The sequence below is a fragment of the Carlito syrichta genome, unplaced genomic scaffold (genome assembly GCF_000164805.1).
Source record: "Carlito syrichta isolate Samal-C Ts95f unplaced genomic scaffold, Tarsius_syrichta-2.0.1 Scaffold302038, whole genome shotgun sequence".
NCBI lineage: Eukaryota > Metazoa > Chordata > Mammalia > Primates > Tarsiidae > Carlito > Carlito syrichta.
Genome location: NW_007246134.1, coordinates 396,975 through 413,185, shown reverse-complemented (window position 1 = coordinate 413,185; position 16,211 = coordinate 396,975). Strand labels below are relative to the sequence as shown.

The window sequence follows — 16,211 nt, the reverse complement described above, 5'->3', positions numbered from 1 at the left end:
ATCCCAGTGAGGATGGCTTGGGGGAGGGTGTGTGGAGGGGGGGCGGGCAGAGGCAGGGCGGGCTCTGGGACCGTAAGCAAATCCTTCACCTAACGTCAAGCCTCTCTGCTCCCATCTGCCCAGTGGATGCACAGCCCCTGTGTCCCGGGCTGTGGCGGGAATGAAAGGAGATGCCGGAGGCAGGAAGGCTCAGGGAGGGGTCGACAGTGTCACTGAGGGGCCGGAGACGGGACGGGGAGCCTTGAGCCTCTGGGCCTTGCGCGGCGCTGAAGCAGTGGCCACGGAGGCCACTGGGTGGCGCCAGCGACCCTCCCGCGGCAAAGAGGGACAGGGACAGGGAGCGGGCAGCGTCCAGGCAGGGCGACGGGGAGCGGTCTCTGCCCCATCCAGAACACCTCAGGCTTCCTGCCCTGGTGTTTGGGCACTTCTCTTATTGGGACTGGACTCGGCACACGGTAATGCCTGAGCCCAAACCAGTTCAAAACCTTGATGTTATCGATTGTAACCACAATTAACAAACGTAGAGCTCCTTCTGAGAACCCGCACTTAGGAGAGTGGTTTGATTTAGGATTGCATTCAGACCTTTTATTCCTTGAGAAATGTAAAAGTGCATAAACAGCTCATAAGATTTTGTCAAAAGTCAAAGCATTCTGATCTCCTTGGATGTTTTTCATTTCTGTTTTTCATTTCTGATTTGTCTAATTATTCTCATGTACAAAATTCTCTTTTTATTTTATTTTATTTTGGGGAGTAGGGCTCTCACTCTTTTGCCCAGATTGGAGTGCAGTGGCACCATCATGGCTCATGCAGCCTCAAACTCTTTGGTTCAGGCAACCCTCCTGTCTCAGCTTCCTAAGTAGCTGGGACTATGGGCATAGGCATACACCACCATGCCCAGCTAATTTTTTTTTTTGGATAGACAAGATCTCATTATATTGCTCAGACTGGTCTCAAACTCCTGGGCTCAAGTGATCTTCCTGCCTTGGCCTTCCAAAGATTACAGGCATGAGCCTAGTTTATTTTTAAAGAAAGTACTTTGTTGGCCAAATGGACCTCCACTGGCTATGGCTGGGGAGTCTTTTTAGGGTCCCTCTTACTAATTTACTTTTTTCCTTGCCTTTTACTCTTGGAAGGCAGGGACCCATTTGCTATCCTGTGATCTGGTACCGGGAAGCCACCAGTGCTGAACATGCAAGGTGTGCTGAGGACTGAGGAGGTGTCCCAGGGAACAAGATGTGGAGATTTAACAAATGTATTTTGTGTACCACCTACATGCTGGCAGTATATTGTGTCACTTATTTAATCCTCACAATAGTTCCATGAGTTAAGCTCTACAAGTTTCTAAATTTCATGATAAAGAAATAGTAGCAGAAGGTTTAACTAATATGGCACAAAGACTAACAATTATTTTCAAACTTTGCTAAGATTTATTGTGCACTTACTATGTGCCAGCCACAATGCTAGTGTTTTGCACAAATTGCTCCATGTAACCCTCTCTCTGATCCTTTGAGGTGGGTTCATAATCATTTTTTTTTTTAATTGTAGAGATGAGGTTTCGCCAAGTTGCCCAGGCGAGTCTTGAACCCGCAGGCTCAGGCAATCCACTCACCTCAGCCTCCCAAAGGCGCGGGATTACAGGCTGAGCCACCTAATATCAAATTCAAAAATATATAAGTAGAATTAAAGTGTTGTGCTTGTTATTACCAAATTCGCTTCAATCCAAAAGTTGATATACATCCAATCTCATATTCTTTTATTATAAAATATTTCAGGTACATAGAATTCAATTTTGAGAAAATTGGGCTGAAGATTATTTTCAAATGTTGCTAATGTTTACTGTGCACTTACCACATGTCAGGTATAATACTAATGTTTTGCCTAAGTTGCTCCATATAACCTTCTCTCTGATCCTTTGAGGTAGGTTCTTGTCTTATCTTCCTTTTTTTAGAAGAGGACACAGACAGGGCATGGTGAAATAATTTGTTCATGCTGTTGCTGGGTGGGTGCAGTGTGATGCTCTGTGGGTTCTTTGGGCCCAACACAGAAAAGCATTTCAGAGGGGCCACTGTTTTAAAAGATTTTATAAGAAAGAGAGAGAGAGAGAGAGAGAGAGAGAGAGAGAGAGAGAGAGAGAGAGAGAGAGAGAATGCCTGATGCCTGATAGGTATGAGCATCTTGAGAGAAAGAACATGTGCTTGCCTTTGACAAGAAACTTTAAATACTTTTACAATTATTAAGCTAACTGTGAACTACCTGCACAACAAAGCTGTATGTATTTGGACATGGGTTTTGATGACCATCTCTCCAACTCTGATAAGCCAAGACAATGAACTGCAGGTATCTGGTCACAAGTTTTGATGACTACCTCTCAACTTTCTAAGGTCACAAGGACCTTCTAAATAAAATTATTGCCTAACTGGATTTGGGTTTTTCTTAAAACATCACCTGCCTCAGTGCTATACAACTTGTAAGTTGTAGACCTAGACTTAAAAGAAAAACAAAGGACCAGTGGAACGGGATAGTGAGTCTGGAAGCAAAACTTCAATTTCTCCACCAACTCAGCTTTGACAAAGGCTCCACCAACAACCACTGGAGAGAGGAGAACCTATTCAATAAATGGTGCTGGAAAAATTGAACATGTGCAGAAGAATAAAACAGGACCCCTACCTATCTCCATACACAAAAAATCAACTCCAAATGGATCAAAGACCTAAATGTAAAACCTCAAATGTTAAAAATCTTAGAAAACACAGGAGACATCATTATGATCAATTCCTGATCAAAACCCCAAAAGCCCTTGCCACAAGAGATAAGATTGACAAGTGGGACCTCATCAAACTGAAAAGCTTCTGCAAAGCAAAAGAAATAATCAAGAGAGTGGGGTGACAGACCAAAAGAAATAATCAAGACAGTGGGGTGACAGGATGGGAAAAAATATATTTGTCAACTGCATACCTGACAAAGGCCTAACATCCAGGATCTACAAGGAACTCAAACACGTCAAAAGGAAAAAAATAAACAACCCCATTATAAAGTGAGCAAAAGACATGAATATACACTTCTCAAAAGAAGACATACAAGCAGCCAACAGACACATGAAAAAATGCTCAGGCTCACTAACCATCAGAGAAATGCCAATCAAAACCACATTGAGATACCACCTAACTCCAGTAAGAATGGCCATCATTAATAAAACTAGCAACAACAGATGTTGGCAAGAATGTGGAGAAGAGGGAACACTTCTAAACTGCTGGGTGGGAATGCAAACTAGTTCAACCTCTATGGAAAACAGTGTGGTGATGTGTAAAAGAACTAGAAATTGACCTTCCATACAACCTAGCAATCCCCTTTCTGGGAATATACTTGGAGGACCTTAAATCACTCTACAAAAAAGATTCCTGCACAGGCATGCTTATTGCAGCATGATTTACAAAAGACATGGAACCAACTGTGCTGCCAATCGAAACTGGACTGGATAAAAAAATATGGTACATATACACATTGGAATATGGAATATTATGCAGCCATAAAGGACAAAATTATGGACTTTGCAGCAACTTGGATGGATTTAGAGTCTATAATACTCAGTGATCTATCACAGAAACAAAAAACTGAGTACCACATGTTCTCACTCATAAGTGGACACTTATTGAGTTATAGCAGTTATCATTATACTGTAAGAAAAGGATTGCCAGGAAGCTGCTGGGGAGGAGAGGAATGGGGGAGTGCCACATAACATCAGTAAGGGTACCTGATCTCAAACCAGGTGAAGGAGAACCAAAGGGATGCCAAATTTACTTGTACAATGACCACTTGTATACTTAATCCTGAATTGTTCTCCACATCTTTAAAACTAAAAAATTTTTTAAAAAAAGGAGAAAAAGAAGTGAAAGACTGACCATGTAATAAGATACGGAATTAGTTGTGGAGACGTTCTCAGGTCAGTCATGTTTTTGAAATATATCCCGTGGTAATTTCTGGAATCAAAGTAACACATGGGCTCCTGTGTATATAAACCCAGTCCGTGGAAGAGATGGTCTGCTTGCCCTTCCTTGTTTCTGGGCCCAGACAACCAGCTATCACCCTTCCAGGAAGGAGCGACAGTGACTCTATAGCCCGGTTAGCCTCTCTTAACTCAGTGATGCTGAAACCTCAAACTTGACACTTGAAAGAAACACTTGGGTGTGCTCCGTGGCTCAGCCTGTAATCCCAGCACTTGGGAAGGCCGAGGCAAGTGGATTGCCTGAGTCAGTGGGTTCGAGACCCACCCAGGCAACTTGGCGAGACCTTGTCTCTACAATACATCAAAAATTAGCCGGGCATGGTAGCACTTGCCTGTAGTTCCGCTTACTTGGAAGACTGAGGTGGAAGAATTGCTGGAGCCCAGCAGGTTGAGGCTGCGGTGGCTGGGAGCGGCCACTGCACTCCAGTCTGGGCGACAGAGTGAGACTCCAACTCGAAAGGAAGGAAGGAAGGAAGGAAGGAAGAAAACATGGAAGGAAACACTTGTCTGTTAAGCACTTGCAGATCAGTCAAGATTGTAGAGGAATCCCCCAAGGAAATGAGATGGGTGATGGGATCTGGCCTCTGATGATTTCTATTTTATGGAATGCCTAGTGTTGTGGGAATCTGAAAAGGAAGAGTTTTAACACACGTTCCCCTCCCAGTTTACAGGGATATGGATTGAGAGCTGGTGGGGAGGAGTCACTGAAGAACAGGGTCACTCTAAATATTTTGGCTTTTTTTACATTCTTTTTTGTATTAGGAGGAATAAGATTATCACAGCACTAAAATTACACTATGTTCTGTCAAGTGAATTGCTGTGGTTTGTACCCTCCCAAATTCATGATGAAATTTAATTGTCATGTAACAGTATAAAGATGTGGGACCTTTAAGATTAAGCCATGACGCCTCTGCCCTTATGAATAGATTAATACCATCAAGGTGGGAGTCGGTTCCTTATAAAAAGAGTTCAGTCCCCTCTTGCTCTCTTTCCTGCTCCTCTGTCATGGGATATTGTAGCACAAAGGCCCTCGCCAGATGTCAGCTCCTCAATCCTGGACTTTCCAGCCCCCAGAGCTGTAAGAAATAAATCCCTGTTTATAAATTTCCCAGCCTCAGGTATTCCATTACAACAGTGTAACATGAGCTATGTTATAAATCTGTTAAAATTCATAATGTTTAGAGAATTAAAAAAGATGGAATTTAAGATTTACCTCATTAAGAATACCTCTCTTATACCAGAGTAAGGCAATTAACCCTGTGGTTCAAGAAAAACTCCTATGCAATCTGAGGCAAATGGAGAGTTTTTCTGGCTTAATTTAGAAACCACTTCCCCCACAGAGCCCAAAGGGTCACAAAATTAGAATAACTTAACTAGAAAGCCTCTGGTGACTTTTTTCCCTGTTGAAGAATATTATGATGTATTTGTCTAATGCACAGAGTACTTTGAGACTCAGATATTAAACAAAAATAATAAACTCTCAAGAACCATAACTCACTTGGTTGCTTTGCTGGTAAAGCATATCTTGTCTTACTGAGCTTCCTCTAAAAATAAGATTAAGAGAACTAGAAAATGGATAAGAATATTGTGGCATTCTTTCCAAGGTAAGTTTGTTGAAGTTTCACTAGTGTTTTCAGTCTTCCCATAATGTGTATTTTAACATTTAAAAGTATTCCAATTACATTACAAAAATAGGAGAACCACTATAATTCAATAATTTAATTTTTAGAATGTTTACAAAGTATTTTTCAAATCCTTTTGATAAATAATTCAATAAATATAACATAAATAAATATAAGTTCACCTGCTTTCATGAACACAAAATTATATAAATAAATATTTTAAAATAAATTATGCTAGCATGTTTGCTTCTACAAACACTTTGCTACAGAAATAGCTTATACATCCTTGTTCTTCTATTAAAGGGATAGAAAAACACATTCAGGAAGTATACTTTCCCTCCTTAGCAATTTGCTCATGAAAACTTAAAAACAATTTATCCATGGTAAATGTTAGAGATCCCTGATCAAAGGCATCGTGTCATGTAGATGCAACAGGCCCATCCTTCAAATTTTGGGTGGTGCAAACATAAGCATGGGAATTCCTTAAGTAGGGCCAGATTGAGCCTCCCCTAGTAGCCCATCCACATCCCAATACATTTTCTCCATTTCGAATTGTTTATGAAGATGCCTTGAGGATGGGGAGGGACCTCAGCCTCTTAGGAAGCATTCAGGTAGTTCATCACTCTGTCAATAGTCACCGCCCGAATTCTGAAAGCATGAAGAAGTATGCAGAGCTTGATTTTAGTTTTATAAAAATCCGGTTCTTCATGGGAGAGGTTTTGTGGTGCAGTCTCACTGTTGAAACTCAGGGCCTAGGAAAATAAATATTAAGCATGACGTAGATGGTATTCCAAAATTAAGACGTTCATTTATATAAATGGGTGAAACCAATACATGTTTCAGAGACTGCTACCCATTCCCTCCTCACGATTCTAAATCCAGCCCAAATCTACTCCCAGCCAGATGGCCAGGCAGAAAATGAGAGAATAAATACTCACTATCCAAGCACCTCAGCATGCATTTTTGTTTGTTTGTTTTATAGACGGAGTCTTGCTCTATCATCCAGGCTTGAGTGCAGTGGCACAATCATGGTTCACTGTAACCTCAAACTCGGGGTCTCAAGTGATCCTCCTGCCTCAGCCATCCTAGTAGCTGGGTCTACAGGTGCACATCATCATGCTTGCTTATTTATTTTTTTATTTTTATAGCAATGGGGGATCTTTCTACGTTGCCCAGGCTGGCCTCGAATTCCTGGCCTCAAGTGATCCTCCCACTTCTATCTCTCCAAGTAGCTTGGCCTACAGGCACATACCACTACACCTGGCTAATTTTTTATGATTATTTTTTGTAGAAATGGGGGTCTTGCTATGTTTCCCAGGCTAGTATTAGACTCCTGGTCTTAACAATCCTCCTGTCTTGGCCTCCCAAAGTCCTGGGATTATAGGCATTAGACACCATACCTGGCCATCATGCACCTTCATTGAGCTCTGAAAAGATCCCTAAAGCTGTTCAGAAAATCATCAGCGGGAGTTGCATTTTAGAAAGGAACAGTTCCTTTAAGATGACATCTGCTGCAGTGTCTTATTAATTTTTATATATGTTGTGTTAAGAGGCCCAGTTCTGTCTAGAACAGGGAGGTGATGGATTGCTATTGATCAGAACTCCCAATCATTCATGGCCTTGTTAACGGAAGATATGCCATTTGTATCAGATAAGGACACCTGGCAACAGATTTCCCAAGTTTAGCCTTTTGATTTGATAACACAAGACCTTATATTTGCACATGAGTCAAAGTTTCACATGTTCCTTACAAAACGCCTAAAAGAAAGGTAGTTAAAACCAAGACATTCCACTTTACAGAGGGGGAAACTGAGGCACAGAAGGGTTAAGTGATTTGGATATAGTTGTCTGGTTACTGGTAGAACTGATTCCAGTACCCAATCACACAACTCTTGATCTCGAAAATAAAGATGGTAGTATTCTTTGATACTTGCATGAAGTTCACTGCCTTTCAAACAAGTAACTTAGCATGTGCACACACATACATACAAATAATAAAATAAATCAATTACTTTTCAGACAATGATTTTTACCACCATATTTTATCCCATGCCCAGTCACCAAAGCACTCAACCTCTTATTTATTTATTTATTATTTATCAGGTGATCCTCCCACCTCAGACTTCTGAGTAGTGAGGATTATAGGCAGGTGCCACCACACCTGGCTAATTTTTTTTTTCTTAGAGACGAGGACTCACTATATTGTCCAGGCTGGTCTTGAACTCCTGGGCTCAAGCAGTCCTCCCACCTCAACCTCCCAAGGTGCTGTGATTGCAGCTATGAGCCACTGCATCTGGCCCATCCTCTCTTATGTAAATATTTCTATGTTTTGTATTAGCATCATGTGCTATGGTGATTCAGAAAATGACCAAGCAAGCTCTTGCCTATGAGCAACATCGTAGAAGTCCCTCAGATGATAGGTCATTCTTTTGTGTTGTTCACGTTTATACTGAGTCATAACCAGGCACCCTTCTTGCTTGTTCTGCCCAGTAATATCTGCAGATTTGCATGCCAGCACCTGCATGTGCACCTCCTGGAGGCTGTAGGACTGAATGAGATGGGAAGTGTCCTGACTCTACCTCTTACAGGCTACATGACCCCAGACAAGTGGTTTAAGTCTTCTAAGGTTCAGTTTCCTCCTCTGTATAGAGCCCATATGGTTGGTGGGGAGATGACAAAAGAAAATGCATGAAAACATTTGCAGAGAACCTGGTGCACACTACGTGGCCAACACATGGGAGGCTGGTTTTCTTAATGTGACTGTTCACATTTGCCCTCACTGTAGGGGGCACCCTCGAGACTGCCTTTCAGAAAATGTAGCTCTGAAGGGCTTTTACCAGGGCAGGAATTCTGGGCTGCTACCAATCCAGGAAGGGCTGATTTTATACCTCTGCATCAAGGAACTTTCTGGCTATCTCCAACATGAAGAAGGTGCTCTCTCACAGACAGAATGAGGCCTTACCTGCATCAGCTCATCAATAACTGATAGCATGTTTTCATCTAGCGAGATCTGCCTCTTGGGATCCTTCAGAAGGTTTGTATTGATAGCCTTGAACTCTACCTGGTACATCTTCAAGTCTTCATAGATACTATTAAGGCACAGGGTCTGTGTGATATGACAAAAATGGGGAAGGAAGCTTTCAGAGGGGCTGAAACATCTCATCTCCCCCCTTGCATTTGAGGAAAGAATTGTGTGTCTTACCATCATAAAAGAGGTCTTCCTGGAGGCCAGGCAACTCCCATTCTACAAGAAGAAATAATCAGACGTCAGTAACATGGATTCATCATAGGGGCTAAAACCTTTCATGTTCTGACTTACAGTGATAAAAGAAGTCTCTTGGGAAGCCAGGCAACTCTCATTCTAGAGGAGAAAAAAATCATGTATCAAAGATATAAATTCTTAATATAAATCTTTTTGGCTTTTCATCACAAACATATGTTGTTTTATTATGGTAAAAACACATCACATGAAATTTGCCATCTTAATAATTTCTTAAGTGTACAGTTCAGGAGTGTTAAGTTATACTCACATTGTTGCCAAAAAAATCTGTTTTTATAATTTTTTTCCCCACATGTAAATTTGGAGGTAGGACCTATTAAGATTCCCTAATGATGGACACCAGTCACAGGTTCATTTTTGGAAGCAGATAAGTTTGGATGCCCAACTCTTAACTGTGCCCCATGCTTTGAGAGGAAAAGCTTCTATACCTTGGTTAATTCCAGGGGTAAACAGGCCTTCACTGTGCTGGTTTTATCTTTTGTGATATCTTCATGATCAATCTCTTCAGAAGTACAGGAGTAAAATTCTAGGATTTGTCTGGTCTGTGCAAAAAAAAAAAAAAAAAAGGAAGACAGAAAACCTCCATTTGTAACATTAAAAGGGTACCTGGCTCCCTATGAGGCTGGTAGCCCAGGGTGCCAGCAAGGCTCCAGCTGGCTGCCCTGGACCTGGAGGAAATTCTGGCTCTTCATAAGATAAAAGGAAATCTGTTATCTGCATTCCCTCTCTTGTTCTTCTCTCTTTTTGCTTAGAATGTGTTTTTTCTAGATGACATCTTTTTACATAAACACCATAAATCATTTCAACAGGCTGTGCTAATCAGCCTCTACACTACACTGTGACACTTGCTTCTGGTGAAAATGGCTTCTTTTTGCCAAAAATGCCCGGGTTTTGTGAATGTATTTTTCAAGTACACCTTCTAAAGGGAAAGATGGTAAGGCCACAGCTTGATGGATATAACAAACATGAAAGCCCTGAAGATAATTTAGTTTGCAGTACACACACATAAATATGCACACACAAACACACATGCACATATGTATACACATACACACGCACACAGACACGTACATATGTCATCTTACAAAAGTGCTGAAAAGTACTGTTGGGTAAAATTGTGAAATGCATCTTAAGAAGTAAAAGACTTTATGGTTGGAAACTTTCAATCACCTGATGTGTGTTATTCAACCACCTGGTGTGTGCCAAGGTCTCCCTCAAGTACTAAGAACATGACAAGAAGGCTAGGTGTGGTAGCTCACGTCTATAATCCCAGCACTTTGGGAGGTGGAGGAGGGAGCATTGCTTGAGCCCAAGGAGTTCTAGACCAGCCTGATCAACACAGTGAGTCCTCATCTCTACAAAAAATAAAATAGGGCAACTCCGTTTGGGTCCCCTCCCACTGTGGGAGCTTTTTCTGTCCTCTCAATAAATCCTGGTTTAAAAAAAAATTAGCCAGTGGCGCACCTGTAGTCCTTGCTACTCAGGAGGCTGAGGCAGAAGGATCACCCGAGCCCAGGAAATCGAGGCTGTGGTGAGCTATGATGGCACCACTGCACTCCAGTCTGGGCAACACAGTGAGACCCTGACTCAAGGAAAAAAGAAAAAGAAAAAAAAAAGAGAACATGATGAAAAGGCCCATGTCAAGCCCTTCTGAATTCCAAGTTTAGCCGGGAGATGGGCAAGTGTCCAAATGACTGGGAGGTACACCGGGGGGTGAGAAGAGCTGGAAGGGGCTAAAGGCTTGGAGAAGGGCAGAAAGGGAAGCAACGCCTCACTGGAGATGGAGAGCACCTGCACTAAAGGGATGAGGATGTTGACTGGTAGAAGCAGAGAATGTCAGGTAGGGGCAACTGCCGGGGCTGAGAACCAGGCCCTAAAAATACAGAACACGTCTGGGCCCTGGTAGAGAAATCCCTCTTTGTGGCAGGATTAATGTCCTGCCTCCAAAGAGACCCACCTCTCAGGCCTGAACTTGGGAATATGCTATGAGTCTTGGCAAAGAGGAATTAAGGTTCAGGTGACATTCAGGATGCCAACCAGCTGATCTTACAAGACAGAGGTGACCCTGGATCACCTGGGTGAGCCCAATGTCATCATTAGTGGAAGAGGGGACAGAAGGTCAGTTTATGGCGATGCAACTTGAGAAAGACTAAACCAGCCAGTGCTGGGTTTGATGATAGAAGGGCCACAAACCAAGGAATGTGGGCCTCCAGAACCTTCAAACGGCAAAGCAACAGAGTCACCCCAAGAGCTTCCAGAAGAGGCTACAGTTCTGCTGACACTTTGATTTTAGCCCAGTAGGCCCAATTTTGGACATTTTTTTTTCTAGAGATGAGGGCTCACTATGTTGCCTAGGCTGGTCTTGAACTCCTGCGCTCAAACCTCAGCCTCCCAAAGTGCTAGGATCATAGGTGTAAGCCACTATGCCCAGTTTATTTTGGGCTTCTGATAGCCAGAGTCGCAAGAGAATAGATATGTGTTGTTTAAACCAACCAAGTTTTTGTTAATTTGTGACATCAGCAATAGGAAACTAACACAGCATTCCTGGGGGTGTTTAAACAGAACTGGACAGCCACTACCCTGAGCAGGTTATGAGGGATTAGATTTGGAGGTGTGGGCCCAGGGTTGAGATGCTTTAGGTCTTCTCAAGAGAAGCTAGAAATTTGGAATTTTATATGAAAGACAATTTTCTTTCTTTTTTTTTTTTTGAGTTGGAGTCTCACTCTGTCGCCCAGACTGGAGTGCAGTGGCCGCTCCCGGCCACCGCAGCCTCGACCTGCTGGGCTCCGATGATCCTTCCGCCTCAGCCTTCCAGAAAGACAATTTTCAATAACATCACATTCAAAAATACGAATAAATACATGGGTCAAACTCTACAAATCTGTGGGTTGGACATGACCTGCAAATCACATGCATCTGCCATGTGTTTTTTTCAGCAGTACGTTGGTTTTTCTGGCAAATCTGACAAACAAATGACATCAAAGCATCAACCTGAATTCTGTAATCCTGTGTCCCTTAGGCTGCATCTGGGGGTAGAAGAGTCAGCTTCCTCCACACATAAAGCACCTATGTAAATGGGAACACCTACATCTTATCCATAGTGAATCTTTCTGCAGAAAACAAAGCAGCATTTTGGAAGGCTGAGGTGAGTGGATCACCTGAGGCCAGGAGTTTGAGACCAGCCTGGGCAATATAGCGAGACCTCATTTGTACAAAAAAACAGAATAAAAAAATTAGCCAGCCATAGCAGTGGTACACCTGTAGTCCCCACTATTCAGGAGGCTGAAGTGGAAGGAACGTTTGGGCCCAGGAGGTCGAGGCTGTAATGAGCTACGATCACACCATTGCACTCCAGCCTGGGCGACAGAGTGAGACCCTGCCTCTCCAAAAACAGATTCTAAAACAAAAACAAAGCCGTTTTCACTTGCTGGACTAATCAAGACCTACTGAACTGTGAGGGGCAATTGCAAGCACATCATGAAAGGTTAGAAGGCAAGGAAAGAGTTCCTCAACAAGATCTTGTGGCATCGTGCTTATGATAAGCTATCCTTAAGGCTACCTCCAGACAACACTCAAGAATGATTTCGTAGATATCAGAAAGCCTAAAGGACATCTTATAAAACACTGGTTCTTAGACTTTGTAGCAATAGCGATTGAAGTAGTATGTATGCATGCATTTTATTTATTTTTAGGGTAAGGCCTGGCTCTGTTGCCCAGGTTGGAATGCAGTGATATGATGATATGATCATAGCTCACTGAACTCCTGGGCTCAAGTGAACCTTCCTGAGTGCAGGAGTGCACCACCATGCCTGGCTAATCTTTTGTTTTTGGAGACGAGGTCTCACTGTGTTGCCCAGGCTGGCCTCCAAACTCCTGGTCTCAAGGGATCATCCCACCTCAACCTCCCAAAGCATTGGAATTACAAGCAGGAGCCACTGTGCCTGACCCGGAATAGTTTTTAAAGGGCAAAAAAATTTTGGAACTAAAATATGAAACCTAAAAGCATGAACAGGACTGTAAATAAAATTAGCTAACTTTCCCCCTCAAAAATGAAGGCTGCACAAGTACTGTCACATCCTCGCTGAGATTAACCGGGTGGGAGCCGGGTAAGCAGCAGAAGGGACAAGGCAATTCACCTTTGCAGGCTCCCTCCCCCCAGCACAGAGTGTGCACCTAACAACTGCTTCTGGGATCGATCAGCAGAATCAGGGCAGCAGTGTGGACGTGACACAATTCCATCTCTATTGGAAGGCCGCGGGGATGCTGTCGATACCCACTTTACTCCGTGTCGACACAGCCAAGACCAATGCCAGTGTAATGAACTACTCCTGCCTTGTCAGAGACACAGTTCCACGACTCTTTAGCTATAGTTGAGCCACTTGTGAGCTCCCCTGCTGTGCCCTTGGCAGCTACTGATGACCCTGCACCTCTTCCCTGTGGTCTCCTCAGGTGGAGAGTGTGGGTGAGAAGCTCCTCCCTTGGGGAGGTTGCACGGACAAGGAGACACAGGGGAACACAAAGCTCACCTTCTGAAGCATGCTGCCGACAGCCCTCAGCAGGTTTTGGGAGTGGTGAAGACACTGAAACATTCCTGGGCCTGGTGTGGCCCCGGGAAGATTCCTGGCTACGCTGAGGTGGCCCAGGAGGACCAGGGTGGCCACAAGGAGGAGGCCTGGAAGGAAAGTGAGTCAGGCTGAGCTGTCGGCCTGGGTGGGCTGCCTGGCCCTTCCATGTGCTCTGGCGGTCTTCACCCATCCATCTTTGCTGGTTGCCACCACCCCATCCATGTCCAACCACACCTCCCTCCAACAACCAGAGTTGGATCAAGTTATTAGAAGCAACACTCTAGTACTAGAAGCCAGTTCCCTGGAAGGGCCCTTGATGAGCTCGGTCAAGGGTGCTGGACCCAGAGCTCACTCAGACAAACCCTCCGTGTTTTCAACAGGGAAACCGAGGCCATGCGGGAAAGGGACTGGCTCAGACTCAGGCCCCAGTGTCCTACTTTAGAGCTGGCTGGGATCTGCTTTCTTAGAGTTGTAGCTGAGGGATTCTAGGCAAGAAGTCAGGAAGGCAGGAACTACCTTCTGCTAGGCCTCAGTTTCCCATCTGTGAAGTGGGCATGATGACAGCTCACCCAGCTGTTTCAAGATGGAAAGAGCCAACATCCTACTGAGGGCATGGGGAGCCCCCAATCCGCCTCTCCCCCTCTTCGCAGGAGATCGCTGAAGTCCCCAGTCTCCTTTGGGCGTCCTGAGTCCCTGCCTCCTCGCCCCAGGCAGCCCCTCCCCACCCCAAGGCGCCCGACTGGTCACTCACCGCGCGGGGGACACATGCTGAACCGGCACCAGGGGACACCGAGAGCGCAGCTGGATGGGACTGGCGGCCGCGGCAGGTGAGGGCGGAGGCTGGGACGCTGACCCCGGGGCCACATTTTATAATTGCCCCGAGGGCGGCAGGACTTTCCCGGGACTCCGGGCTCTTGCTTTCTCTCTCTCTCTCTGTCTCTCTCTACATCAGCCTCTCGGTGACACGTGCGCCTGGCCCGCGGGGCTGCGGCGCTTTCGGGTTAACTCCGGGATGCGCGGCTGCGGTGGTTCCGGGACGGCCCCGCCGCCTCCGGACCGGCCCAAAGCGAAAGCGAAATTCCTGCAGAGCCAGTGCAGGGGTCCACGGGCAGGCCCAAGGCCACCCACCTCCCGCCTACTTGCCCTCTCCTCGGCGCGGGGTCCCCGGACGCTCCGGTCGCGGCCGCCCGCCCCGCCCGCCTCCGCCGCCGCTCAGCGACCCCTCCCGACGGAGCGCTGGCGTGGCGCCGTCCACTTCCAAGTGCCTTCGACTTGACCGCCTGCCTAGCTCTGGATGGGAGTGGGCAAAGCACTCATTGTCGTTCACCCCCGCCGATGGCCCACTATGTTCCAGGGCGATACTGAGCTGGGCGCGGGACCCTCAGGGGGACAGGAACCTTTGGGGCCATCCTACTCCAGGCCTGACCCCGTGTGTTTTTGAGTTCATAAATCTTCTCTGAAACATGAAAAGGGGTGGAAGCTGGCTGTGCAGGTCTCCTCTTCCCTCCCCTCCCCTTCCCTCCCCTCCTCTCTCTTCCTCTCTCGGTTTCCCTCTCTCTCTCCCTTCTCTACCCCCCTTTGTCCTTCTCCTTCTTCCCCCCCCCCCCCCCCCGTTTCCCTCTCTCTAACCCTCTCTCCTTCTCTCTTTCCCTTTGCCTTTCTCTCTCTCTCTCTTTCTCTCTCTCTCTCTCCCCCAACCCCTGAGTCCCCATGGAACTTTGGACAGAAGAGGTCACTGTGAGCCTTGGAGTGTGACGATGAACACCCTGCAGAGATGACCTCTGTTGAAGATGGGGGAACCAGGTCGATGAGGAGAACACTGCCTGGTAGCCCCCTGTTTTGACTCAGGCCAGGTGGATCATCTGCTTGAAGGGGATGATCCACACTTGAAGGAGACAGAGCTCATTGGGAGCAGTGGGAGCTGGGAGACAGCAAAACCTTGCCTGAGAGTTAAAGGGCAATAGGCAGTAGACCACTTCCAGTGGAAGGGCAAGCATGTTTTAGACAGGCAGAGAGGAATCAGAAGCACAGTCGGGAGGGTGGAAGGAACAGGGTGAGCAGCAGGGATGCTCGAGGGCCCATGGGCCAACGTCTGGTAAAGCCTCAGCAGGAGGGAAACGAAGGCCTGAGAATGGCAGGATGGAGTTTGGTCCAGGTCCTGCTTCCTATAAGAGTGGACTGAGCTAGAGGAGGGCATAAGACATTCCATTTTGGATGTGCTGGTTTGAGGTTCCTGTGGGACTTTTTCAGTTCACTTATTTCTCCCACAGGCATTAGTCACCCTGGGTGTGGTAGGGTGGGAGGATATGTTTGGTTACTGACTTGGAACTTCCAATAGACCTGACTGCACCAGGGCCACATAACCTAATAGAGGGGGCTACTAGGACCCAATCTCAGACAGGGTGAAGTCTTTGGGTACACAAGAGAGAAGAATCAGTGCTTCCTCCTTCTCTCCTCTAGGTCCCCAAGGAAATCTGGATAATGAGGTCACTGTGAGCCCTGGGGTCCCATGCCACCATGAGCACTCAGGAGGGCAGACTTCTGCTGAAAATGAGGGGACCAGGCCAATGAAGAGACTGCCCCATGGTATCCCCTGTTTTGACTTAGGCTGGGTGAATCATCTGCTTGAAGGGGATGAGGCTTCACCGCAGAGAATTTTAGGTATGTGTAAAATGAGAGAGATGGCTGAGCTCCAAGGACCCTTCCTTTGCTGCTATCTGTGAATTTCCCCATAGGGATAC

General features: G+C 45.6%; 1 protein-coding gene across 3 annotated transcripts; it reads right to left on the bottom strand.

Moving 5' to 3' along the window:
- Nucleotides 1-6,132: 6,132 nt before the first annotated feature.
- IL12A (interleukin 12A) lies at nucleotides 6,133-14,542 on the bottom strand. Of its 3 annotated transcripts, XM_008055937.2 has the most exons (7): nucleotides 14,222-14,542; nucleotides 13,432-13,577; nucleotides 9,334-9,447; nucleotides 8,945-8,986; nucleotides 8,828-8,869; nucleotides 8,588-8,731; nucleotides 6,133-6,377 (listed from the first exon to the last, which is right to left on the bottom strand). In XM_008055937.2, the coding sequence occupies exons 1-7, from the start codon at nucleotides 14,334-14,336 to the stop codon at nucleotides 6,222-6,224; spliced, it is 759 nt and encodes a 252-aa protein (XP_008054128.2). In that variant the 5' UTR covers nucleotides 14,337-14,542; the 3' UTR covers nucleotides 6,133-6,221. The 3 variants fall into 3 exon arrangements, with proteins under 3 accessions (XP_008054128.2, XP_021566985.1, XP_021566986.1); XM_021711310.1 differs by lacking the exon at nucleotides 8,945-8,986; XM_021711311.1 differs by lacking the exon at nucleotides 9,334-9,447.
- Between the last annotated feature and the right edge of the window lie 1,669 nt (nucleotides 14,543-16,211).